The sequence below is a fragment of the Ooceraea biroi genome, chromosome 2 (genome assembly GCF_003672135.1).
Source record: "Ooceraea biroi isolate clonal line C1 chromosome 2, Obir_v5.4, whole genome shotgun sequence".
In the NCBI taxonomy this organism is placed as follows: Eukaryota; Metazoa; Arthropoda; class Insecta; order Hymenoptera; family Formicidae; genus Ooceraea; species Ooceraea biroi.
The window spans coordinates 4553705-4579445 of NC_039507.1; the positions used below are offsets into that span (position 1 = coordinate 4553705).

The 25741-nt window shown below is 44.1% G+C and overlaps 1 protein-coding gene across 6 annotated transcripts in view; it reads right to left on the bottom strand.

Moving 5' to 3' along the window:
- LOC105281713 (transcription factor collier) overlaps positions 1-25741 on the bottom strand; it is a 76608-nt gene that overhangs the window by 36559 nt on the left and 14308 nt on the right. For all 6 annotated transcript variants that reach the window (XR_002193456.2, XR_002193457.2, XR_002193455.2 and 3 more), the window contains exons 4-6: positions 24612-24667; positions 17511-17584; positions 16973-17041 (exon numbers count right to left, since the gene is read on the bottom strand). Coding sequence is in view for 3 of the 6 variants with exons in the window: in XM_011343139.3 (XP_011341441.1) it covers positions 16973-17041; positions 17511-17584; positions 24612-24667 (199 nt within the window). In the remaining 3 variants the exon portion in view is untranslated. The remainder of the gene's footprint in view (positions 1-16972; positions 17042-17510; positions 17585-24611; positions 24668-25741) is intronic.

Consider the following 25741-nt stretch of genomic DNA (forward strand, 5'->3'; position numbering starts at 1 on the left):
ATGTTATAACTAGCCACCTGCGTACTCCTATCGATATTACTATCATTCAGAAGTATCGATCAAAATTTCCCGGGAGCTTCTATAAATAATAAAAAATTGTTCCGCGCTTTCGTGCGTAGGGACGTTCCCCGCATAGGACGGAATAGGGTCTCGATAACGATAGCCGACAGCGCTGACGATGCGAGGAGGGACTAGCCGGGGGTGACAGAACGATTGTAGCGTCACCAAGCCGTAGTGGTGTAACTTGACACCCAGGGTATACGCCCCTCTTGCACACGCCGTTGAACGAACGCGTCGCTATCGCGGACGAGCCACGGTCGTTCGACACCGCGTGCTCATGCACGCGTGCACTCGTGCGCAACGAATTAGTCATGGCCAGGCCATTACAGATAATAATGTAAAAGACGCGCATAACTAGCATCGCGGAATTATTATGACCAGGCCGGCTTGGCAGCGACTTATCGCGCTAATCGGCGCGACCGCTCGCGATTCTTCCTATTGTTTCGTCGGGTCGTTGATCGATATCGTCGGTTGATTAGTCACGATTGGTGTCCATGTAAGTTACAACGTCGCGGCGAGATAAAAATCAGCTTGCCACGAACGACGAGTTTTCGCGGTCGGAGCGAGCGCGACAAGGAATCCATTTGAATAATGTAACGTCTGTGAACACGCGGCAGCGACGTTTGATGCGGGGAAAACTCACGCCGCGGCCGGTTCGATAAGAAGCACATGTAAAACAGAGTGAGCTAAGAGTCACGTATGCATATGTAATAATATAACGTAAAAGTGGCGTCGAACATTTGTAGCGCACGCTCTCATGCGAGAACGTAGCATCGCGCGCAGCGCAAACTTACTAAGCGAGCAAACGATTTCTTTCGGGCTCTCGCAAGCGCATAATTCCCGATCCCCTAATTCCACATCTTTTGTCCGAGCTGGTGCCTATCCGCCCCCGTTTACGTCTTCCTGTTGGAGAGACGCCGCGCGCCCGACCTAGCCCGGCACATTAGCGATAATGTATGCACGTAGCTGCAACAAATGCCGCATAAACGGTAGCGCAATCCACGTGGCGGCGTAGGCGCAGAAGGGCACAGATGGTCGCCCCAGGCACTTACCAGTTACCACCCCGGCGCGCTGCCCCCTCCGGTCAAAGGGATCTAAGGGGCCTTGGCTGGCCACTAACCGTATTTATTCACGGGGGTGGCTGAATTTACCGAGCTACCGGTGGATAAGTCGTTGCCCTAGCTCGAGGACCGTCTTAGCAGCACGAGTGAACGCTTTTAGCAGTCCGAAGAATGTTGGTCGATTAACGAACACATACTACTACCTGTATCTTCGTGCAAAAAATTTGATGTCTCTTGAAAAGTATTTTATTTGTAGGAAATTTTCAAATCTCCTCAGATCTCGTTCCTAGCACGTTTTAAAATTGTAATCACTAAAAAGATAAGGGATTCGAAAGATATCTTAGGATAAGTTCTGTTTAGCGATCGCATCGATGTAAATGTCACTCTGTTTTTGTTGCTTACTGAATATTATAGTCGACGCTGGTTCCAATTGGAACTTGCTTCTAATTCTCCGTTCGAGCAATCGTAATTTCGTCGAACGACAAAGACATGTCCGACGCATAATCATTTTGCGTCTGCAGACGTTTGCGCATACGTATATAAAAGAATTTGGAGACGTAGTTCGTTATTTACTAACGGTAGGACAGTTATGAGAGAGACAAATATTAAAGGAAATATCTGTACACCAATGCGGTCTATCGCGTGCTGTTTAGTCTCACGCCTGTATGCGAATGTACGTGAACGCACACGAGTACGCCGGAGGATTCATGGACTGCGTCTCGTACACACATACAGGCATACGCGCGCCAGATCACCGGCAAGTGGTCCGAGCAACAGATAAGTTTGATTTATTTTAATTTCTCACCGGCAAAGCGCGCGCGGGACCGTTGGTGCGGATTCTCTGCGCTCGGGTGAATTATTGCGAAGTTATTTTCGAGTTCGTATTGATTTACGAGCGGCTTTCGGGAGCATCGTGTGCACTTTATCGTTGTTAAAGGCGGGTCGGACAGGTACGTGGAAATGCGAAGGACTCGTCAAAATTCCAGTGACCGAACTTAATCAAAGAAACATTTTATCGCGGATTTTTCATGGAGGTGAAATTCACATAGTTTATCGTTGATCGATCGGTGTACCAATTTGCTTTGCCCTATATTTCGCATACTTTATTTCTCACTTCGCAGATTGTCGCAAAGTTGTCGCGAGTTAACTTGGAGGTGTATAGAACGCGAGAAGTTACTTATCCTAGCCAACAAGTCCGAGTACGAGCAGCTCTAGCGGTGGATGGTGTGTTAGTTGTATCGTTGTTTGTAACATTAATCATGGAATCACCCTTTGCACGCGGTCCATGGGTTCGGTCGACGAACGTGGCTACGTTGCTATCGTTTACTACAGGTTTAGCCGCCGGCCGTGCTCGTGCAACCAAACTTGGCGAGTACTCGATCCGTACACAGTACGCGATAAAAATGAACATTCTATAGATCGCACACACGTACAGTATTCCATGTATTGCTAGAGGAATGCATCGCGAGCTCATTTTTCAGCTTTGCTTTAGGCTTCGTGAAATTCTGTATCACGCAGCAATTTTCACTCATTGAGGAAGTAATCATCAATTTTCGTTTATTTCATAATGTGACAAATCTGCATTATGTTAAATTACCAGGGCAGAATACAAAAAACGATTTTTCATCATCGTCGAGTGACTAAGAATTGCCAGGATAATTTTTGTATGCTTTCGTTTATAAATGGAGTTCGTTGTAAATATTAGTGTGAGACAGCAAAGCATCCGAACATGAATATTAATATTATAGTTGAAGCTTAGCGACTTCATGGCGCGCTTTCCACGTCAGGAATGATTCCGTCAAGATTCCTCTTCATGATGAATCTGTGAAGAGGTTCTTAGTCGGCGCGTTATGATATTGTCGCTGGCAATTTTTCTTTCCGTCCAGCGACCTTAATTTTCCTCACAGCCAGGACTCGTCTTGCGTCATTTGGTAGGCAAAGTAAGCGGAGAATTAATCGGGACTTAATTACCAGGTTAGGCGGATACTTGTTGCAGTGAAGCGAAGGCGCCTACCGTAGGAGGCGCGTGAGGGTGCCGTAGCGTAATAAGATTCTCTTTAATGGCATTACACGCCTCATTGGGACTTGCCAAGTCCGAAGTTCGTGCGACTTTACGCCGTGTTTGACTTAACCGGAAGTTACAGCCTGCTACTCGCCCGGCTGACTGCATAGTCGAGCAAAGTCGAACGTCGGTTTCGAGCCTCTCGAAGGACCAAGAGTTACGACGAAAATAAGTCGTTAAAGTGATTCTTGCAGCCCTTTTTAATTACGTCATTCTTGTTAATCATGAGCAAAGCCTCTTAGGATAATTTGTCATAATTATATATAGTTAAATTTTAGTCTTCTACTTCTCATACTGTTATAAATTTGTATTTTTATCAGGTACTTTAATTTCTGTTTTGTTTTTTTTTATAGTAATACATATCTTCATATATTCATAAATTTTCGTGGAGATAGAATTTCTTGAATTCTTTATAATTAATTACAAGTCATTAGTGATGATAAATGTCTTTATTCGTCATCAGTGTCGCATTACCTTCTTGTGACTTCTTTTCGAGCTTCAGCCGCTTGACTTCAAAGGTATATATAACAAATTTCTCAGCACCGTCTGTTACGTACAGCGGAAGAAACAAAACGTAAAGCGCTTTTAGACAACCGAGCGAAAAAGGACGTCAACGCCCTGATTAATTACACCAGCGGAGTATCTTGGACTGATCCGTGGCGCCACAAGAACCAGTCATTTCTTCATCGGTCGGCCATTAATTACGGCGTCACTTGAATTTCCAACAAGCATGCCCACCAACGAAGGAGATCCAACACTTATCCCGACATCGTGATCCGCTGAGCGACTGTCGGTAGGCGCGAAGAAGTTCTGCACGATGCCGATGCTCGTTCGTGAATTGCTGACGCAAAAACGCACTTCGGGGGAAATCAGGTGTCGAATCGAACAGTCGGTGAACGGTCGCGCATCCCGATCCACGAGATAGCCCCTGGATGGGCCTTAAACAGGCTTTATCCGAAGTCAGCGACCGTCTCTGAAATCTCCGTAGGAAGTCCGCGCAAGAAACATTTAACACACATTTAATAGCTTAATTTATAATTCTCGGCGGCGCGAGAAGAAATCTCATGAAAGATCCTGCATAGAACGAGGACAGAGCGGGCGGGTACAGAGAAAGACGCAGAGAAAGATAGAAAGAGCGATCGAGAGATGGACGAGTACGATGATGAAAGAAATGTGGATAAGTGGAAGGCAAAAGAAGAAACGGGAGGTAGGAGACGGCGAAAAACGGACGCGAGGAGAAGGTCGGACGCAGGGACGAAGAAAGGTGGAGGGACGCGGCGAACCCCGAGGAGCGCGCGCGTCCCCGAGAAGAAGAGGAATAAAGAGCCAGCGGGAAGAAGCTAAAACGGAAGGAATGCTGCCGGCGCTGCCGCGTGCACCGATGCCAATGATTCGACAATGCGCTGCGGTGATCGCGGGGATGCTTTATATGGAGCGTTGTCCCCGTGGGTGGTCCCCCGTAGGACGTCTCGCCAGGCGTCATCGCGGATTCTCCCGAGTGATCGGCCACGGCGTTGAGAACCACCGATAGTCAACCTAGAAGACGACGGAGAGTGAGATCGAGCCGCGACGCGGGCTGAATCACTCATCACACTTATAGTATCGTATTCGTCGTCGTCGTCGTACAGCGTACGCAAGCTACTCCAGAGACGAGCTATTAACTTGCCAGTACTGGTACATTCCGCCGTTCTACAAGGTTACATTATTTGTTACAACGTTGCCTATCCAGGTTGGGTCATTCTTGTGCATTTCATCGACTGTGTACCGTTCGAAGCTTTTACTAATGCTTTATTGGGGCTTTAATTTCCTGGAAGATGGAGTGTACAGGCATCGTCGCTGACAAGTTTGCGTAATGATAAATAATGTATCGATACATGTGATTTTCTTGTAAGCAAGTTTAAAACGCTGAAAATCTAAGAAATAATCTCTGAAAGATGTTGTTAAATTTGGGTTATTTCAGATGTAATCCAACTATCCAATATTTATGTAATTTCTACGTTGTAGATGGTGCAAAACACATAAGCAATGTTCCTGTGACAATTATAGCGCGATGCAAAACAATAGATTTTCTTAGACATTTTTTTCCGAGGACCACCGTACATTGAGTCCCGAGGAAGGGAGAAGAGAAGAAGGAAGGAAGGAAGGAAGGAAGGAGGAACGAAAAGAAACCCAACGAGCACTGGTCGAAGCTATTCTCTGAAATCCGGCGATTCTTTCGGGCGTCTTCGGAGATGATATTTGCTCGGATCAATCCATAAGGTCGCCATGGCAACCGGTCAGCCTGGTTTGTCCACCCCCGACGGCCGAAGTCTGGAAAGCCAGTCGGCCCAACGAATGGGCGAATGTACCCGGGGGTGCGGTACTGATGGCCAGTTGTCCGAGAGCGAAGCCACGAAGGGCGGGCAGTAGGTCCCGGTATATTTTCTCCTTTCGAATCGACGAAGATGTTGCGTTTGTATCGCCAACCCCGAACAAAAACGTAGGAAGTCCGCCTCGCGATTTACCTGCACGCAATTTCCAATTCTCACGCAGTATTTGCATATTGGAGCCGCAAAATCCCGGCACGAGCAACGTATTCATGAGGTTTGCCCACGAAACTGTCCACGTAGCTTGTCTCTCCCTCATACGTAGATCCTCCTTCTTTCGTGGCTATCCATCACTCTCTGTTCGAGAAACTATTAGATTTGCAGATGCAAATGATGAGAAGATTCTCTGATGGTAACCCAGTTTGCGTATTAAAAACAATTTTAGGTGCGGAATATTGCATAATATAAATATAATATTTCAATCACAATCCTTGGCATGTTCTATGCAATATGTTCCTTTCAGAACGTTGCTTTATACGTTGACACTTCATATCCAGTCAATTTACTTCTCACGCGTACGAGAATGCACCGTGATCGACGAGAGGCAAGTGGCTCGCGCGTTTCCGTAGCTTCTCGAATTTCGTGTAAAGCGACGGCTTCTGGATCCCGTCAAAATGAAATTAGGCAACGCAGGCGTCCGGAGAAGCGGGAATGCTCACGAAACGCGGCGATGGCGGCGACAGATGCGACAGGCTATCCTCCCCGCATCTATCGTTCGTGAGAATATCCGCAAGTATTCTACATGCAAATTTATAGAGATCCTTCGGACACCGGCGCTTCGAAGGGAGATGTATTCCCGAAGGAGCGGAGACACCAGCGACTAAGAGCGCTTCCTTGTACTGTCACTCCGCTCCGTTCGAATCAATCGCATAAATCTCGACGCATCGATCGTCCCTTTCGGTAACGCGCGAGCGGACGTTCACAAAAATTTTTCTCGCCCCAGCCACCGTACGCTGGAGAAATGACACCATTCTAGTTTTGTTATTTCACATTTTGGACGCGCGGAAAGCATGCCATGCAGGAAAGACTAATAAATCTACAGCTATTTTTTGAGAAATGTGCCTTCACGCAATTATGCTTCCTTGAAAATGCAAAGGATTGATATGCTGCCGAATTTGTCGCGAAATAAAGTATGGATGCGTGTGTTTCGAATATTGAAGATATAAATACATAAACAAATATGCGATACATTGGTTTAACACGTGTAAAACGTATTTTATCATTACATTAAATTTCCCGCGTTGTTATCAATCATACGCGTGCTAATGGAAGCGAGCTGTTAATATCCATTAGAGTATTAACCGCTACGCTCTATCATGAAAAGTACTTCCCCGAAATTATTGTGTCGTTTAATCCGTGAATCGATAAATACCGGTATAATTTATAAAAGTAATTTATAAAATGTACAGAGTGCTTAACATCTTCCTTCGCGCAATGGTGCATGGTACAAACCGCAGCATGATGGATAGTAGGCAGACGGCAACAATCGGAGAAAAAGTTCTCGAGACTACTCCGGAGGATTCCAGCGATTCAAAGTTCTGCGATATACGTACCGTCGACAATCGCGCTTACTATTTTCATCGCGCCGCGTCCGATCGAGCGGGGACAGCTCGCGATCCCAGTAAGATAGAGCAGTGGATCATCATTAACCAGATGGGTGCAAAACCGCGGACGTCTGATTGACAGGCGCGCAAAGACTTCCCGTTTTTCCTAAACCTACCGTTTAGTTCCCGGTACGGGGGGACCCTTCTGCGTTGCCGAAGAACGATATACGGCAGCTGACGAAGAGGAGAAATGCGACGGAGACGAGGGAAGCAATGGGTGAGGACAGGGCGAAGACAGGATAGGGCTCCGGGAAGGAGAAAGGGTTCTCTGTGGTTCTTCGGGCCTGACGGATAGCCAAGAGGCGCCAAGCTATGCGAACTATTCGGCTCTTGTGTCATGCTGCCCGCTCGTATACGTCGATGCAGCTCCAGTGTGTAATGTGTGCAAAAGCGAGCGAAGCGCGAGCGCGCGCACGTAGGTGTGCGTGCGACGTCTGCGTGTTACCGATAAACCGAGTCGAATTCCGAGATGTCAATCCGCTATTCTGGTGTGTGTCTCCCATGTTGGACGCCGAGATTCCTTCTCGTTCTGCACACTCCTCGGGCCGCTCGCGACCGAGAAGAGAAGAGAATTTCCTTTTTTGCGGGGATCCGACGTCTAGAATATTTATCAGCCGAATGACGGTGAAGTGGTCTTGATTTCTGTGGAAAGCTGAGCAAGAGGATCTAACGCGAATTGATGCGGTCGCAAGACCGAGTAGCTCTGTAATTGTCCACCCGCAATCCCTTACAGTGGTCGCACGCAAGTCACCTACTGATCGATGCTGAGGTTATCGCAAACCGCGAGATTCTTCCTCGTACTTGCGTGTAATGCAATTCCGATTAATCCATTTAGTCACGAGCCATCGTCCACGAAAACGATGATCAAATAAAAGTTTATTTCAAATGGTTTTTTTAAATAATACGATCAAAATTTCCATAAAATTCATTTCAATGTTAAATTAGTTTTGTAAAAAACAAAAAAGTGATCGTGTTAAAAGTAAAACATACTTCAAGATTGAAGCTGACCTTTTATCTACAATATAATATAATAAACATGATGTAAAGTAGTATTTAAATAGCGTGTAGAAGAAAAATTACATATAATCATAATATTGCCAGCTATAAATTGCAATTATTGTTTGTCATGGCGATTGGAAATGAGATTGCACTCCTCGTCTTATTGCAGCGCGCGCGAGCGTGCCCGCAGCAATCTGGTATTGGTACGTGGCCGATGTTTAGAGGCCCTAGAAAGTAATTGAGTGGCCACGCGACTCTTCAAGTGGTCCCCTACCCACATCGCGCAGTTGGGGTATCCCTAGTACTCTTTCTCGCTGGTAACCACCTGTTTTGAGTGGAGAACCTGGCTCCCTTTCTCGCTCATTCCTCTCGCTCACGCACACGCGTGCCAGGAAAAACATGCACCGCCACCATCACCACCACTACCACGATCACTTTGAATTTGCGCGATACGTCGAGGGATTGACATACGGCCGATGGGTGCCACCGGGTTTTAAACCCCCTCGGAAGGACCCATCGCGGCCATTGATCGCCGCCGCCAACGCTGTCATTCTACGACCCCGTGTACGCGGATGCGCCCCTCCGATCTGTTTGCTTACGTCCTTCATCGGGACAAACGGGTCCTTCCTTGCGCTCGTGCAATTCTCCCGCTGAATCGTAACTCGTTAACGGGGACGTAATGATGACTTATGTGCCCGTCATATTGCATCAGTTCTTACTCGAATGGGAGATAAAAATCTCTGATAAAAATCTTATTATTTTATACTTATTGAAGTTAGAGCTGAAATCGTAATTAGCATAGTGCGGGACAAGTACAATTAATTACAAGCGAAATTAATTGTCCCTTGCTGAAAACACCGAAGTAACGCATCCCTCGTAAAGTGTCGTGTGGCAAACTCTGGATAAGAATAATAGGAGGTAGGAGGAGGTAGGGGCGGAGATCGATTTCGTGAAACACGAGAGAGTGCGAGCGAGAGGAGCCGTGGGAGGGAGAGAATACAGAGAGGACCGAATGCCATTTAGAGTCATCCACCGTGTCTCAATCTAGGGGCACCCTTCAAGCCATCGGCGAGCCGTGACGGTTGGCATCTGTTCCGCGGAACCCCAACGAAGTTGGTAGAGAAGCAGCGCCGGCGGAAGCACATAACGTCGTGTTGGCGTTGCTACAAAATGCCAAAGGGTCCACCGCTATGACGCCTATGAGATGCACCGTCGAAAACGAGTTCACGCGAATCCACGGGCCGCAGACCGCTTTCCGAACGGTTTCACTCTCCAATCGGCTGGAAATAAGTGTTCCGCGTGCGTAGAATCACGGAAAGCGTTAAGTGATGACACGTTCTAAGGGGCACCTTGAATCGCGCTTTCACGAACTGTTGAAACGCCAGTGAAACGTTTAAAAGTACCATTGATACTTTTTTAAATCCATAAAGAGTCACAGTTTAAGTCACAATTACTTAGTGTACACTGAAGATAAAGTTGCGGAGCTGATTTAATTAAGAAGACCGATGTAAAATGTTAAATTGACAGGAAGATTTAAAAGTGAACGTTGATTTTCGCCTGATAAGTAGAGAAGCGAGGAATCACAGGATCGGCAGGATCGTGACATACCGAGTTATGTACGAATTAAAATGCGCAGATACGTGATTTGATTCGTTTGACATGGGAACCGGAAGGAGACGAAATAAGCTCGGCTTTGTCGACGACGAACAAAGTAGATGGAAGTCCGCCGGTGAGAGAAAGAGAATGCTTCTACCTTCCTGGAAGGTAGATCGATGGCGATTTTTCACTCACTTAGTTCGGCGCGCATCAATATGCATTAAGCTGATCGGTTCTCCCTATTGGCTTCTTCTCTCCGGGAGCAAGAGAGACGGGATTCCCGTAGCGAGAGGAAGAGCGCTACACAGATCGAAAGAGCGCCGTGGAGAGACGTGGCTGGAGCGCCGCTCCGCACTTTTCCCATCCTTCCATTCTACCCCTTTCCTCGGCTACGTAAGGAGAGAACAGCAGACGCTGTGCGGGAAGCTGTTAAGATATTCTTCGAAAATAAGGGTACCGTATCGGGGTAATTCTCGGCAGGTGGAATAACCGTAAGGGAATCGAGCCGAAGTCCGGAGTACGGACTAAGATTCCATGGCGTCACGAGGCTCCAGGGTGCATTTCGGTATCTGGCTAGGCTGCCGCATAGCCACGGCGAAGCTGCGCTTACTACTTTTTGCAAGGGTGGTAGGCCAATCAGCGTCCACTTGCTCGACGACTTTCGGAAAGTCTTGAGCTTTCGTTATTGTACGCGACGCTCACAACCACGCGCTTCGTATTCGTGCGCAATATCCCGCTATTCTATCTATATGTTTCTAGCATAAAACGCTGCTGATAGCGCTAGGATAGATTTTGATTGAATAAGTGATTTCAAAATCTTTACTTGTCCATTCACAACGGCACCGATTCGAATAAATTCTTTGATTATGTTCGATTATATGCGAAACCTTAAAAATTTATGTTCATAATTACATTACTCATAATTATTTTCATCAGGAAATAAGTTTCTGAAAATTTTAGTATAACATTTTTCAAAAGAATATTTCAAGAAATATAATATTTAAAGATTTTTTCATTAAAGTTATATATGGATAAATTAGATTGCAAATTATGTTTCACAAAAAATATTAATAAACAAAATGTCGGAGTGCTCGAGTGCTCGTGATTTTTTTAGCAGGAGTTTTTGAACAGGATATGAAAAAATGTACTACATACAAACGGTATGTTCGAGCAATTCCAGAAACGATTCTGCTGATACATAATGGATCGGCAGGGTTAGCATAAGTTTTCCATTAGCAGACTGAATAGATCGAGATATCGATAATATCCAATATAGATTCCAGACGTATTTTGTGACTTGGGCGAGTATTTTAGACGCAACCTGGCCATCGTAGCTTGTCAAAAATTCTCCCTCCAGCCTCATTTCGCATATTCGACAGTTAGAGAGAGAGACGCTTCCAAGTTTTTGATGAATCGACTGATTGGACAAATTTACGACTTTGCGTCGCAACTGGATCGTGTTTAGTTCTTTGGGACATTCATTCTTCTCTTATGATTAAAATAATTTTTGTATTTGCAACAAAGAAGATATTGATAAAACAGATATTAATGAATTTTTGTATATGAAATTTTATAAAGAGTTTTTATATAACTTATTTTTATTTTGAGGCAAATAGCGTAATGTGCACATTGAAACAATTCGTAACCTTCTCAGCTCTCTTCAGTTCCAGTTTTACACCATCGTTGTTTAACGTTGTTTATATCCTCTCCCACAACTTTTTAATCGATTCGCCGAAAATAATTAGCAGAGCAAATACCGAGATATTTAATCGGCGATTTCGCGCACGAACGATCAGTTGCTTTCATTTTAATACAGGAGCGTGTATGCGCACTCTCGTCCATTTATTTTAGGGGTATGTCGAGAGCGGAGGGTGTGATATCCCCCAACTATAGGGACCCATATGCTCCGCATACGGGAGAAAGAGAGCCTGTGCGTTACTACTCAGTGTGTTTTGATTTCCCTAATAGTCACGTCAGAAAATAGTCTTCCCAAGAGCAGTCGAGCTGAAAATGCTGGTGCGGTCTAATTTTTTTTGACGTTACTGCCTTTCAGGAAGAAAAGAAACACGTTTGTCCCACGTAACGACGATAAATGCAACTACAATGATAGATACATGTTTATTTCTCCAATAATATTATTATATATATTATTATAATAATATTATATAAATTATGTAATTGAAATATTTATTTTATTGATATCATATAATGAGTAATATACACGATACACAATGATTTTCTCTGCTTTTCATTCAGTTGTCGATAAATCGACAGCGTTGAGATATCGCAAAAAGCTATACGATACCAATTGATTTTTGCTATCCAGTCGATTGTGCGTGGAAAAATTGAAAAAGTAAGGACAGTTCTAGTTAACAATGATAGTCGGGTGAGATTTCCCACCGGATTTCTTGGTTCGACCAATGAATGGACCCATTTCAGTATGCATCGCGCATGTCGTTCGCTTAATAAGTTTTCCTTATCGATGTGTGTCATCTACAGCGGGCAGTCGAGACCCGTCATTATCGGCACTATCTTTGGTCGGTCGTTCTGATCATTTTCGTGAAAAATCGTCCGATACGCGCGTGCGTACTTGTTAGGCAGCATAGAATTAATGTGGTCTGACATGTGTCGCACGTACGCTGCGCTTTCACCTGATTAGGTTCTATCAGACCACCAAACCATTTCCGGTTGCTGCGATGCTTGTTACACAAAACCGGCATTTTGCGGCGTTGCTGTTAGAAAGCGCAAACACCATGTAATAATTATACTATTGATTCTGTATACAGGGAACAGCAGAAACGAATGTACTGATTTTTACATCCGGCTTTTTTGCTATTGAAACTTGCTAGATTGAATAATTTTTTCGATATTGCTAATCGAAAATTGGAATTCAATAAAATAAACTTATTAAATAAAGTGTATATAGGTAATGTACTATAATATAAGCGTTGTAATATCGCTATTCAATGTTATACGATCGATTCTGCTATGCTCTGTCGTGTTGTGCAAAACGTTCGTTACCGAATATCAGTTTTTGTTGGAAGCAAAGCTGTGAAGCATGTTGTCGAAAAACAGACAAAAGAAACAGACAGTTATGAAAAAGTTGAATAAAATATCTCAACGTTCGCGTGGAAAGACTTTTCAGCGAGTGCATAGAAAACGGCCTGACCGGCCTTGATATCGAATCCATATTGATGGAGATTCGCTGCAAGGGTGTGAGACAACGTGCCACGATTCGACCAGATTTGCATGCATTAACGCCACAAGCGAGACTGATTGACAATCCGTGTGTCATTGTGACGTCAGTCAAATCGCCCGAGCGTCCTCCATCAATCGCAATCAATTAAGGTAACGATTGATTGTTACGCGTTTGAATTCGGAGAGGAGAATATCGTGAACCGGTATTTATGTGGAGCATAAAACGGGGAACTTTCGCAAGCTACGGTATCGTCGAGATAAACGAAACGATAAAAAATTTTTTGAATTCTTTCGCACGAATATAAGAATAATTACTTATTCTTTGTGAATTATTATCTCATTATGTGCTTTTTCTTTAATTATTATCACGTTATAGCAAGATTTAGCTTGAAGATGGAGATATATTTTATGATGAAACTTGTTATTTCCAGATTTTATTATTTCCTTAATTTAAATACCTACGCAAAGTTTCGCATTAGATGATTTTAAGTTTTTCATGAGTTTTTAATCTTTATATCTTTTATATAATTTTTATATGTTGTATGAAACACAATGTTAAGTGTCCTACATATCATATTACAGGTGTTTCGCATGTATATTTATTGGACTTTGCATAATTTTTAATTTTGCTTTTTTGTTCTTTAGGAAAACGTTGTCAAGTCAACCTGCCATTCCCTCCGTCAACAAGAACGTCAATTTTTCAATCATTTCCAAATTTCTCATGCTCGTTGAACGGTTAACGTAGCGTTTCGACGCTTGAGCGATTAGAGCGATCTGAAATCTGCCGGGGCTTGCCACGGGAGGATTAACTTTTATCGTGGCGCTGACCAGCCGTGGAGCATTTTTTCCCCGTGCAACATTTCGCCGTGGCGTCCCTTCAGAGAGAGGCCGCTTTCGCGTGGGCACGGGACAGGGGAGGGAAGCGAAACGATCGTCGTCGCGCGGGATTCGAAATGGAATCCATCAAATTGACGGAGGGAATGGCAGGGAGATGCGTCACGCTACTGAGGGTCATCGCGATCGGTATGAACGTATGGCCCAGGATGAGGAAGCGGTAGCGGAGGAAGAGGATGAGGAGGAGAAAGGCCGGTGCTGTAGCGTGCGGAGAGCGCTACACGAGGGCTATGATCGATGCCCCGAAATTAAGGGCTTGCCCACTGAGCGAAATAAAGTTAGCCAATCGCGCTGGCGACCGACCTGTTCGAACGTTATTGGCTGTGGCAGCGACGGGGTGCGTTATTCGTCGCACACCGACCCGATGCCCGATTTTTTTCACACGCCCGCTACACCACCTCCCTCCCCTGTGTTATCAGGGGGAGCTTCTGGATACCGGCAATTGGAGAAAGAGAGTGACACCGGAACGCACGGGCGACGGCGGCGGAGGAGGAAGAGGCAGCGGCAGAGAGGCGGGTGGATTTTCGTAATTATGAAACGCCGTTAGCCCCCGGGGATCCGTCAGTCGGCGGGGGAGCCCGTGGCGCTGCCCGGCCACGACAATGCCATTTTAATTATGCATGTTAATTGGTTTCCGAGTCCGGCGTAATACCAGCTTCTCTAGAACTGTTCTCGCAATCCGCCTACCGTCGATCGATGTCCATCAACGTTTCGATCGATCGACCGATTATGTCAAACTGTTGCACATATGTGGATGGAAGCTAAAACCTCTGCAATCTTCATGAATCTGGATTTATCTTTGCCGATTGACACAATACACGTGTCATAGTGATGATGCATTTTGTAAAATTTTTTATTAAATCATGAATTTTCCAAACTCAATGTCGTGTAAAGAATAAAAGATTGAGACTAAAAGAGATTGACGTGAATGCAGTAAAAGCGAAAACATCATTGCGATAAACGTAAAGAAGTGGAATTTATAATAAATCTCAAACATGAAGTCTTATGTGAATCAAAGAGCAAATGTTTATTGCTTAAAGATGTAACTGCATAATCTGTAACTATTTCGAGTATCAATATCGTGTTATTGGTTTTAACAGTGAAAGTTACGCTTTCGGATATTGCATCGAAAGTGGCGCGAACGGATGACAAAATAATCACGCTTAGGAACAAACGCTTTGTTTTTCTCTACAGTCAGGTACACCGAATTGATGGGGAGCACGTTGTACTTTCTGCACAGCTGAGTGAGCATGTCACAATCGACCAGGACCGCCTCAATCAAAGTGGCATTGATACCCTTCGCCCACTCTCTCGATCAGAGCCTCGCGTTCTCCATTGTGGTTTTGTGCGAGACCGAAAATCTCTATTAGCCTTCCAATATATATATTTTCCCCGTGAACAATATACACAGACACATCGTGCATACATAGACACATCGTTTATAATATATTGAAAAGAAAGAAAACCGTATGTAAATATGCATATCTGCTTGTAGGAATATAAAAATGAAAACCAGCAATAAAAAAAAACCGATGTGGAGTAGATTCGATATGTTTTTTATTCATATAGGTCTATCAATAATAATTCTGTTTTGGATCCTTTATGTAAAAAATTAATGAATGCGTTTGTGTAATTAAATATCAGTAAACACGTGAATAATGTTGATGTGCAGTAAAGCAAGCATTATTCCGAGTATATGGCAGAGATAATCATGCAGTGAAGATTCAATTCTGTAATTTTGCGGAAGTTAACCATTTATTTTACTCTTGTTACAATCCATCGCGTCTATGAAACGAACTCGAGGGCGGCGTTCGTCACGACACGCGACCGCATCGCGGTTGCATTCACGTTACAACGCGGTGGTTACGACATTATTCGAGTGCGTGCGTGGCGTGTGCCGAACGGGCATTTTCGAGATTAATTCCTCTATCGTTTCACCGATCGGCCCAACCTACGAGATTGTATAATTTCTCCTACAGGACGATAATTATTATTATTTTTTCCGCCCCCTACACTACTGAATACCTAATGCGCAGTCAAACCACGCATATACTGATATTGCGAGAACATGTTAAGATTATTAACGTATCTAGTTTGTGAAAAGAAGTTTCCTGCTTCTATTTAAACAATTGCGTACGACCAGCTTAACAATCTTATTACGATTCTTACATTGCATTGATTTATATCTGCTTCCTATTGAAAACCGTAAAGCTTCAAGAGCTGCCATCCAATTCGACCCATTTTGCTGTCGAGCTACTTTCGAGTATTGACGAATAAAACACGACTGTCACATGGCATCGGGGTTAAACCCAACAGGTGTAGACGCCGGGAGTTTCGAAGGCGCAGAAAAATAGTTACGTGCGAGCCTACCGGGCTTTGCCTGTCACCGGCACGTAACACATATCCCTTCGAATACGGATGAAAGCTCGAAGCCGCCGGCGTATCGAAACCCGTGGGTTGAGCACCCCTGAGCGCAAGATGTCCTCCTGAAGACTATCTCGGCCCGGGTCCCGCGGGAAACCTCTTCCTTCCTGCCGTTCCTATCTCAGGACACTCTATAGCCTATTCAGATACCAGGCTCACCCTGCTACTCTCGTGTTAGCCACGCCACCGAAGAGAGACCGAGCGAGTACGTGAGAGGAGGAGGGTGCGAGGCGAGTGGGTGTGTAAGGGGAAGTCTATGTTACCATGGACTAGCAGCACCGTGCACGAGACGGAGGACGTGTAAGTGCGCCCGAGTATTCGAGTACTCTTCTACCCGGCAGCCCCACCTCATAGGAGACGTATTTTGCAAGCCTAAATGTCCTAGAAGCCCGGTCGCAACGGCGCACGGGGTTCTATCTTATAGGTGGGTCCTTCCAGAAGGAGTTATCTGAACCCTTATTTCGCAGATCGTTGAAAATGACGATAGCACACACGACAGACTGATGATACCGGAAGTCGTTGGTGCCTCGACGAAGCCGATGTTCTGTCCCGTCGTCGAGGTGATACTCCGTGTCCCGGTATCATAAAATTCGGTCGTTACTTTATGCAGCTGCGAGATATATTCGCACGCTTAAACAGATCGCGGCGATACCGATAACAGGAGGATTTGTCCTACGAAAATCAGAGATAAAGGTAGATTCTACTCACCGGTCGATGATGACAGGGTCACTGGGCGTCTCGTTCCTGTTGCCACAGCTCTTCTTGTCGCAGCATCGACTGCAAGCAAAGAATGCGTTCCACTTGATTATTGTCCCGTCCCCGCGGCGCATGAAATTTATTTTCATAAAGAGGAATTCTGAAGCGAAGTCAGAAGTTTCGAGTCCATCTAAAAAATGCCGGGACCCTTGGGATTTGGGAAGTAGGTGGCGGAACCTAGTGGTAGTACGCGCCCGAAGTCCCATGGGTCACAATGAGTCAGCTACCCCCGGAGAACGACTACATCCCCGTATGCCTCGTTACGTTTATGCTACGCCACAAGGGTGCCCGTCTGCACGGAGAGTTTCTCTAAACGCAAGTCGCGATGATAAAATAACTCGACACTAATAAAAGAGATTAGCGGAAAACTTTCGTATGTAAATTAACTTGGAACTGGTAATAAAAATAGAAATAGGGACATTTTTTTAAATGTGAAGAAAATGGATTTCTTAATTATGGGAATAATTAACCGACCGAAATTTATAAATACCTGCACATGACTTCATGCGTCAGCAGAACGCGACACATTTCTGGATTCTTGTCTTGTCCCTCATACATGATTGCCTATAACAGAAAATGTACAATATTACTTCAGCAATATTTCTTTCGCCATAAATGATTGGTATAAATAACGAATCGCATGTAAGTAAATAATACGTTGTGAAGACTGCTATGATTTATACTCAATTTATTCGTTTATAATTGCAATATATAATAGTTATTCAGTAACGATCCTCATTCTTGACGTGCCTAAAGTTTTCTTACCAACTCTATTTTATTTGCCGTACATGTTACAGGTAATTTTTTCAGCTGTACAATGAAAAACATAATAATTAATGTGCAGATGAACTATGTCGGAGTAATCGATAATCCACTTCGACAGATAATTCAACCGTCGATGGGAAATATGTAACGTATTAAGCAAGCTCGGATGTGGATGCGAGTTGAGAAGGGGCTACTTTCCCCGCAGGACTACTAAGCCATGGGCGGCGCAAGCAAATCCGTTAAGCCTCCTTCACGACCACGCGATTGATTTTTATTTAATGACAACACGTCGTTATCCTGTATTCGTGCACTTATTGTTGGGGACCTTCGCGCGGATTAACCGTCGAATAACAAAGAGCGAACAGATAGGCATGCTTTGATCTCACATAAATATCCTTCTAAAAAGCAACAAACTTTTTTCCGCAAAATTAACATTTTTCAATGAACATGTTATCAAGAGAGATTGTCTGTATATAAAATTAATTATGCATGTGTTATTTAAATAATAAAACATGATTTTACATTATTGATGCAATTAAAATCTTTTGTGATACATAGTTGCTGTGGTTTGAGGGATGAGTTATTTTCTCGTTTCAAAGATCTCTCCGTGGCGCGAGATCAAAGCGTCCGATGGAGGAGAATCTCAAAGAACGAACGTGTACAATCGCGTCGATTGTGCGCGCAATTTCTACGAAATTTCGTGGCTTGCATAACGACCTGGATCGCTCGAGTTTACGAAGAGGAGCGATAAAATGTAAATATTGTGAAATACAGTGTCCCAGGGAATTCGTCGAGTTGACGGCACCACCGCGGGGTGCACCGCGCGTTCGCCCGGTTAAATGTCGGTGTGTGACGGTATCAGACACACTTCGGTTCCGGCGTGTAGGTGCGACTTCCAGAGAGGCGTCAAATATTTATGCGGACGAAATAACCAAATTGCAACGTAAACGAACCGCCGTGGGTGTATACATCGCGGTAGGTAAATCAGAGAGGGATCCGGCGTCGAAGCGGAGACGTCAGGATGGAAAATAGAGGAGCAAGAATAAACATGGTGTAAGGGGGAGTGCTTGGGGCACGATGGAGCAGGGGAAAAGTACATGTTCTTGGTAAGAGTAAAGGAAGGAGTCGTAGAACGTTACGTGCCGGCCGACTATTACGTGTCTTAATAGTGAAGAGACATGCGAACTTATTTGTACCAGGAATAATTAACATAAGTATGTACTTTGTACGTATTAACCTCCGTCGCGAGATAAGAGCAAGAGTTTACTTACACCTAGGCAATTAAGCTCTTTCTTCGTAACATCGGCAGTTTTGTCTAAAGTGGCGTTTATTGAATTAGGATCTTTCATTAAAATTGATTATGCATAGGGAAACGCACAATGTAATTGTACTATGATTAATTATTCTTAATATTCTCTTTTCTATTTTCTTGTACATGTAATGTACATGTAAAGACAGAAGTAATAAAATAATAAAACAAACAATTTTCTCAAGCTGCATTGTTTTTCTGCACATATTTACTTCTTTCCTTCTTACTTTATAAAAAACGAGAAACATGCAAAGAAAATTACTGTAATCGACATTTCTCTGAATCGTTATAAATGTTTTCATAGTAATAAGACAAAACAACCCCCTTGCTTTGAAAGTTATTACAACTACTCTGTCCGCCGAACCATGGATGTTAAAGTTTCTGACGAATTCTAAAGAATTGTTAAATATAATCCTCTCTTGGTATTACGCACATATAAAGGTGTAATAATCGTCGGTTAAACACGTAACGACGGTCAGGTAGATTATACAGCGCGTGCGACGTGACATGCAATATTATTTGCTTAGCGACTATTACTCGGACCAGGATGGTTTTGTTTATTCTGCATATGCTTGCTATGTGCGGACAATTTGTAAGCAATTACTTTTACCACACAATGTTCACCCTCCCTCTCTCTCTTAATGATTAAAGGTTCATAGATGTGTTAAGTTTCATTGACAGTTGTATTGACAATTGTATGACAGTGTAAGACACGTATCATGACAGTATTACTATTGTAAATTTACACTGATTATTTCTGCAAGCATTGGTCCCAAAAAGCATTATCATCTTTCCTCGCATGCTGGTTCATTGAATATGGCGAGATTATGTCTCAAGGGTGAGTAGCAGAAGTGGGCGAAGGGTGGTCGGTGACAACGCCGTCAAACGGAAGGTCCTAGGGGTGCGACCAGTCAGTACGATCCCCTCGGGGGCCTTTCTCTCATTGCTCACTAGTCCCACCAGGAGAATGTTTGGGCCCCTACTGTGGCTTAATTCCCACGGGAATTACTTACTGAGGACTTATAGCAGGAGTCCTTCGGAATGTCTGATCACAATCAATTTATAATGTTGCATAACATAGCGATTCAATGCATCAAAATAAAAACTTCTCGGATTTGGAGTACCGCCAAATTTTTCCATATCACTTTAGCAGGTTTTAGCGGCAGCCAAAAATTCTTTCGCTATTATCTTTAAAATTATTTTTACATATGAAAATATAACATCTGACTGCATTGACATGCACTCTGATCAGTTTGTATGATCTAACGAGAACGATATTATCGATTTGCATTTCACGTTTAGTACACGACAGCATATCGTGAGAATCAGCAGGCAGCAGAGTGGTATCGCACAGTGGAAGAAAAGAACCAGCATGCATAGTAATAAAACCGTAACGTCGTTCCCTCGAAGATGGCGATGGTACGAGGAGGAAAGCAAGTAGCGAAGGGAGCAGATAAATTCGAAGATAGTCATTCAAATCTGCCGTAATGATTTCCATCCCGAATCGATTCCGAAAGTCCCCTGGGAATCCTTCTCTATATCGGTCGGGCGGCTCTCCCCCGCAGCCACCTCCCATACATGCACCAGGCAACATGCATGCAACGTCACCCTCGCCCCTGGAAGAATGTCCATCGCCTGAGGGGAACGTCGGCCTCTCTTTCTCTCCTTATCTGCCCGGGATTAACTTATCTCGAACTTATTATTTCCTTAATCTATGGTTAAACACTCATATTTCAGTATTAGCTACTGGCACTTTGTGCTCTAGGCTCTGATGCCAGGCTTGCATCGCGATAGCTTGAGCAGCTTGGACTCACGAACGCCACGTCGATTATAAACGGAGGAATGCAATGGAGATCTTGATCGAACGATAAGAAGGAACGATGCACTCCGTGTAATCCGATCGAGCGTGCACTTTCCGCCGTTTTCGCGAATGCTGACGAGTCGGCATTACTCGGTGAGAAAAACACTGACGGCCGGCCATGTCCAAACGTCGGATGGAGTTTAAAACGGTTAGGTGCAATTTCCTGTTGTTCATTCATTTAGAATAACGGTGCACGAGCGCGTACCCTGCTTCCTCCGTACACACGTCCTGTAAATGCTTTTTTATCCCCGGAACTAATTACCATTTAGCATTTTTAATCCCGCGAAAAAGCGCATTCTGGCCCTCGTTCGTCCTCTCCTCCCCCTCCTCATCAGCCGGAAGTTCGTTCCCGGGCGCTTAAAAGTGTACGTTGTTAACGCCATTCAGCCACGCTGCACGAAACTCGTTTCTTTCTCGAGAAGCAGCTCGTATTTTTCTGGAAATTTCACCGAGGAACGCACGGTTCTCAACATCCTTCGCCTTTTTTTTTCCTTCCCCGTTTTCTTTCTTTCTCTTTCCGTCTTTTTCCGTCTCTCTTTCGCTTGTGCGAGATACTTCCCTCGGCTGGTATTCCAGGAAGCAAACGTTGATATAGATACCTACCTTGGCGAGGAGCGAAGAAATTGAAGAAAAGCTTAAGGATCGGGAGGGTTTCACCACTAGCCCGGCAGTCGACTCGGTGTAGCCAATTATTGCGGATTTATAACCGAGCACCTGATTCGGTCTCGAGAAAAGTTGGCGCGTTTCCGAATCGCAATTTGCAAGCCGTAACTCGGGGCTTCGCTCGCGAGGAACTCACCAGCAAAGTGGAACGAGTTGTGCGCGGATACTCGCAAACTTCTCGATGTGAAAATAATGACGGTGCATTTCTAACAAGTATATTAACTGCTGTACGGATTTATCTTTTGCGCGCGAGCATCAGATTACAAGCATTCCCAAAATCAGAATATCAATCGTGTACGCGAATTTGCAAATCCCACGAAGATTAATTTACGACTTTGTTTAGCCTTTCGGAATCGTTAATACAAATCAAACAATACCGTTACAAATATTACTACATTTTTTAGCCCAGCTGTCGCAACTACTAGTTCGAGATACGAAAATGGTAAATTTTTTGAATCAGCGAGTTTGAAGTTAGCGAGCAGCAATAGTCGATACGTACGGGCTCTGAACGGCCCTTTTATCTTCCACGTTTTAATCACGAATAAGCCCGGCCGCGTTTGTCAATTTTCTAGAGTACAATGGACAGGGGGATACGTCGACCTGGATTTGCTAAACACTTCGCGCAAGTTGTTGCATGTGGCGGTGCACACCGACGCGGTGAATATACATTGATTCTTCTGTCTGTATCTCTTCCTCTCGCTTTGGCAGGATGGCAGAGACGCGTTCAATCGAAGCTTTGATGTATAAATTGCAGCTTTCTCGTTTTCGATCCTTGCCCCGCTTCTCCCCTTAACTTTCTACTCCCTTTACCAGCATGATTCCTCCATAGAACCGAGGAGAATGTCTCGGCATCTATCTATCACTTCCGTTTCCCTTTCCCTCATGGACAATTCTTCTCGAATTCACTATCGACTTCCCTCTTTTTCTTCTTCGTATTCTCAATCGCTTTCTTTTCTCGCTAGCATAACTTCCGCAAGCTAGGTTTATATACATGTATGCTATTTATATCTTTTTCTATCCACTCTTAAAAAAGCCGTGTTAAATATTAAATCAAAATCATTGTTGCCTCTTTTCCGCGATGCTGATTGGTTCTCTCGCTTGGCTTGAACTTCGTGTGGCTTGAACTTCGTGTTGCGAATGTCAGAATGTCATAGTGGCTGTCAGTGCGGTTATATTGATAAAATATTGATAAATAAAACATTAATATTGAAAAATAAAATAGCGCGCGTAGCGCGCGCCTGTGTTGCTAGTTTTGTTTAAACTTTGCATTTATACAATAAATGTAACTTTTATATCTGTTTTATCATTTATAAATGCTTACATCATTTTATCACTATAAATGCTACAATCGAAATTATCATTGTACCTTTTATTGACATTGAATTCTTTATTGCGACAATATGTTGAAGATGTTTGTTATATAAACTGCATAAAGTATACGTTGATTATATTTATGTCGTGTAATTTCATGAATTGATATAATAAATATCGTTTCACGTTAATAATTTGATCTACTGTACGTCTCCGCGTTCGATACTTTTCTAATTCATATGATTCCTACATTTCGCCAATTGCTCCAGTAGGTAATGCACATATCGATCTCTCTCTATCCTAACCATTCAACCCTATGACATCCCGGATCCGATTAATAAAAGGAATGGATCGCGAATTGAGGACCGGTCTCTGCCGGTGCAAGGCCACCGCGGCTTAGTAATTTAATCAGCTAAAACTAACATCAGCTCTGTTTCCCCAACCCTCCTCGTCTTTCCTCCGCTTCCTTCTTCTCCCTACTGCTACCCTCTTCTTACTTCCGTAACCGACCAGCCCCAAGATGATTTAATTTGCTAAAATGGTACGCGTATCTATAGGAACTTGTTAGAAGCTCGGGTCACGATACGAAACAAATCATTTCAGGAAATTTATATTTGTTTTGCGCCGATGTTAACATAATTGATAATTTTCTTTCACTTTTAATTTAATGATGTTTTCGTTCAAACGTAATTTTCGTAATTTCTTTTAAGTGCCCGTTTAATTTCTTCTTCAGAATCAACTTCTGCAGAAGAGATCAATATAATTACGATGTGTATGAAGAGAAAACGAGGACATTTTCTTTCCTTCCAGTTAATGACTCATATATAATTGCACTTATGGCTCAATTTAAGCGTCGAAAACTGCTCACGCGCTTATTATCCACGTCCACTTACTTTATCTGTATGCTTTCCCTAACTTTTACGGTCCGGTCGTTTCTCTACATGTCGTGACATTTCGTAGGTGCGAAACATACCTTTCACGAAGGTGTCGCAGCCTAAAAAGTACCCTCGAACGAACATAAAAGAGCTTATCGCGTCCGTGATCGCGCGGTGTATTTGCGTTTGCACGAAGGTTGTGATCCTTCTTTGCGCCTTATCGGCGCGCCGGGATCTACGGCCCTGGGTGCGGGATCACAACACGTGGTTCGCGAGCCGCGCGCCGGGTTCGCCACGTGGCGCAGATAACAGGATGGGACAGCCGCGCGCGGCGGTGTGCCTGCTTTCCCGGAGGGGTAAGAATCAACCCCCCGGAAAATTAAGTGCTTGTAGCCGAGATGATAACACCCCCTGGTTCACGTGCGCGCGTCGCTACGACGATTTCGCACGAGCCCCGCCGCGTAAAAAACAGCAAAAGAGCGACGCTCAACAATTGCTTGGAAGCGAAACGATAGTACTCCTGTAGCTCTCCTGGATAATAGTTATTTAATATATTGCAAAAGATATCATGTCCTGTGTTCTTTACTAACCACACACATTCAGCTATTGTTAGGTATTGATGAGTTATAAGCAGATACTTAATGATATATTTTTTCACGTATTATATGTTAAAAGAAATTTGAAGATTCTTGGACTATAATAAAATGCTTACATCATAATAAAAACTGTTTTACTTTTAAGCAAAATGTACCATGGAATTAAATTATACAAATAGGATTAAATACAGAAGTATTTGTGTGTACTTACTTGTCTTGACGCGGAGTCTACAAGCCGAACGAAGATGTCTTGTATCTGCCTGGCACCTGAGAAATAAATATAAAATCGTGATATTAAAGAAAATGAAGAATTTTCATGATACAAAGATGTTGAAGCTACAAACTTCTGTTAGCTTGTACAGCCTGAACAAGATAACATCAGTATGCAATTTTGCTTCCTTTGCGCGTGTCGATAAAAAGTGCCATTAAATAAAGAAGAGTCTCGCGCAGGCTACGCTTGCCAGAGGAGTACTCGACGAATACGGAAACATGCCCAAATTTTGCCAAGCGTGCCGCCAAGAGGATGACTTTGAGAAAAACTTGCATATCAAGGAGTATTTAAAGTGGACGACAAAGCGGCTCGTTCTTGTCTTTCGTACATATGCAGAATTGTCCTTCTTCTTCATCCCGATCGCGGTTCTCCCTTTGAAACACCAAACATCGAACCTGCTGCGCGTACCGCGATGCAACGAACCGCAATAGGAAGCGAAACGCGCACGTAGTGCGTTAATTACCACTGCTCCCTTCAGATACAGATTCGAACTCGAAGAATTCGGTAATCGTCGTATCCACGTACGTACGATACGCTTCAAGGTAAACGCGATTTCCAACTCGAGAAGATCAAAGACTCCTTTGCTCCTGATGCTACGTGCACGATGCACTTGAAAAATATCCAAGTTCGCAAATTTAATTTCTTTTGTTTTGCCATTATGGCTGTCAAAGAAAGTCTTCTTCCATGAAGAAGAGGAAGATATTGCGAGAACTGTTTGACACGTATCGGGTTACGCTATTATAGTGCGCTATCAGGATTGCAGCTACAGCTCGGCGTGCGCACCTCGGCGTTGCGAGTTTTCGAAACTGTTCCTTCCTTCCTGGGGGAGCGCCGCGTAATCCCGGGGTGTATTTCGGGCAGACACCCCCGTGGCTTCCGGCTTCGCGTGCCCGGTAAGCCAAGTAATCCCGACATAAGACTCCCAGACCCGGCGGGCGCCCAGGCCAGGGCTCACACCGCATAACGTTATTGCGGATTACGATACTCCGCTCGAAACTAGCTCACAAATTACCTCGAGAAACCGTCGCGGCTTTACCGGAAGTTACGTACGCAGTCGACCAGTTTACCGT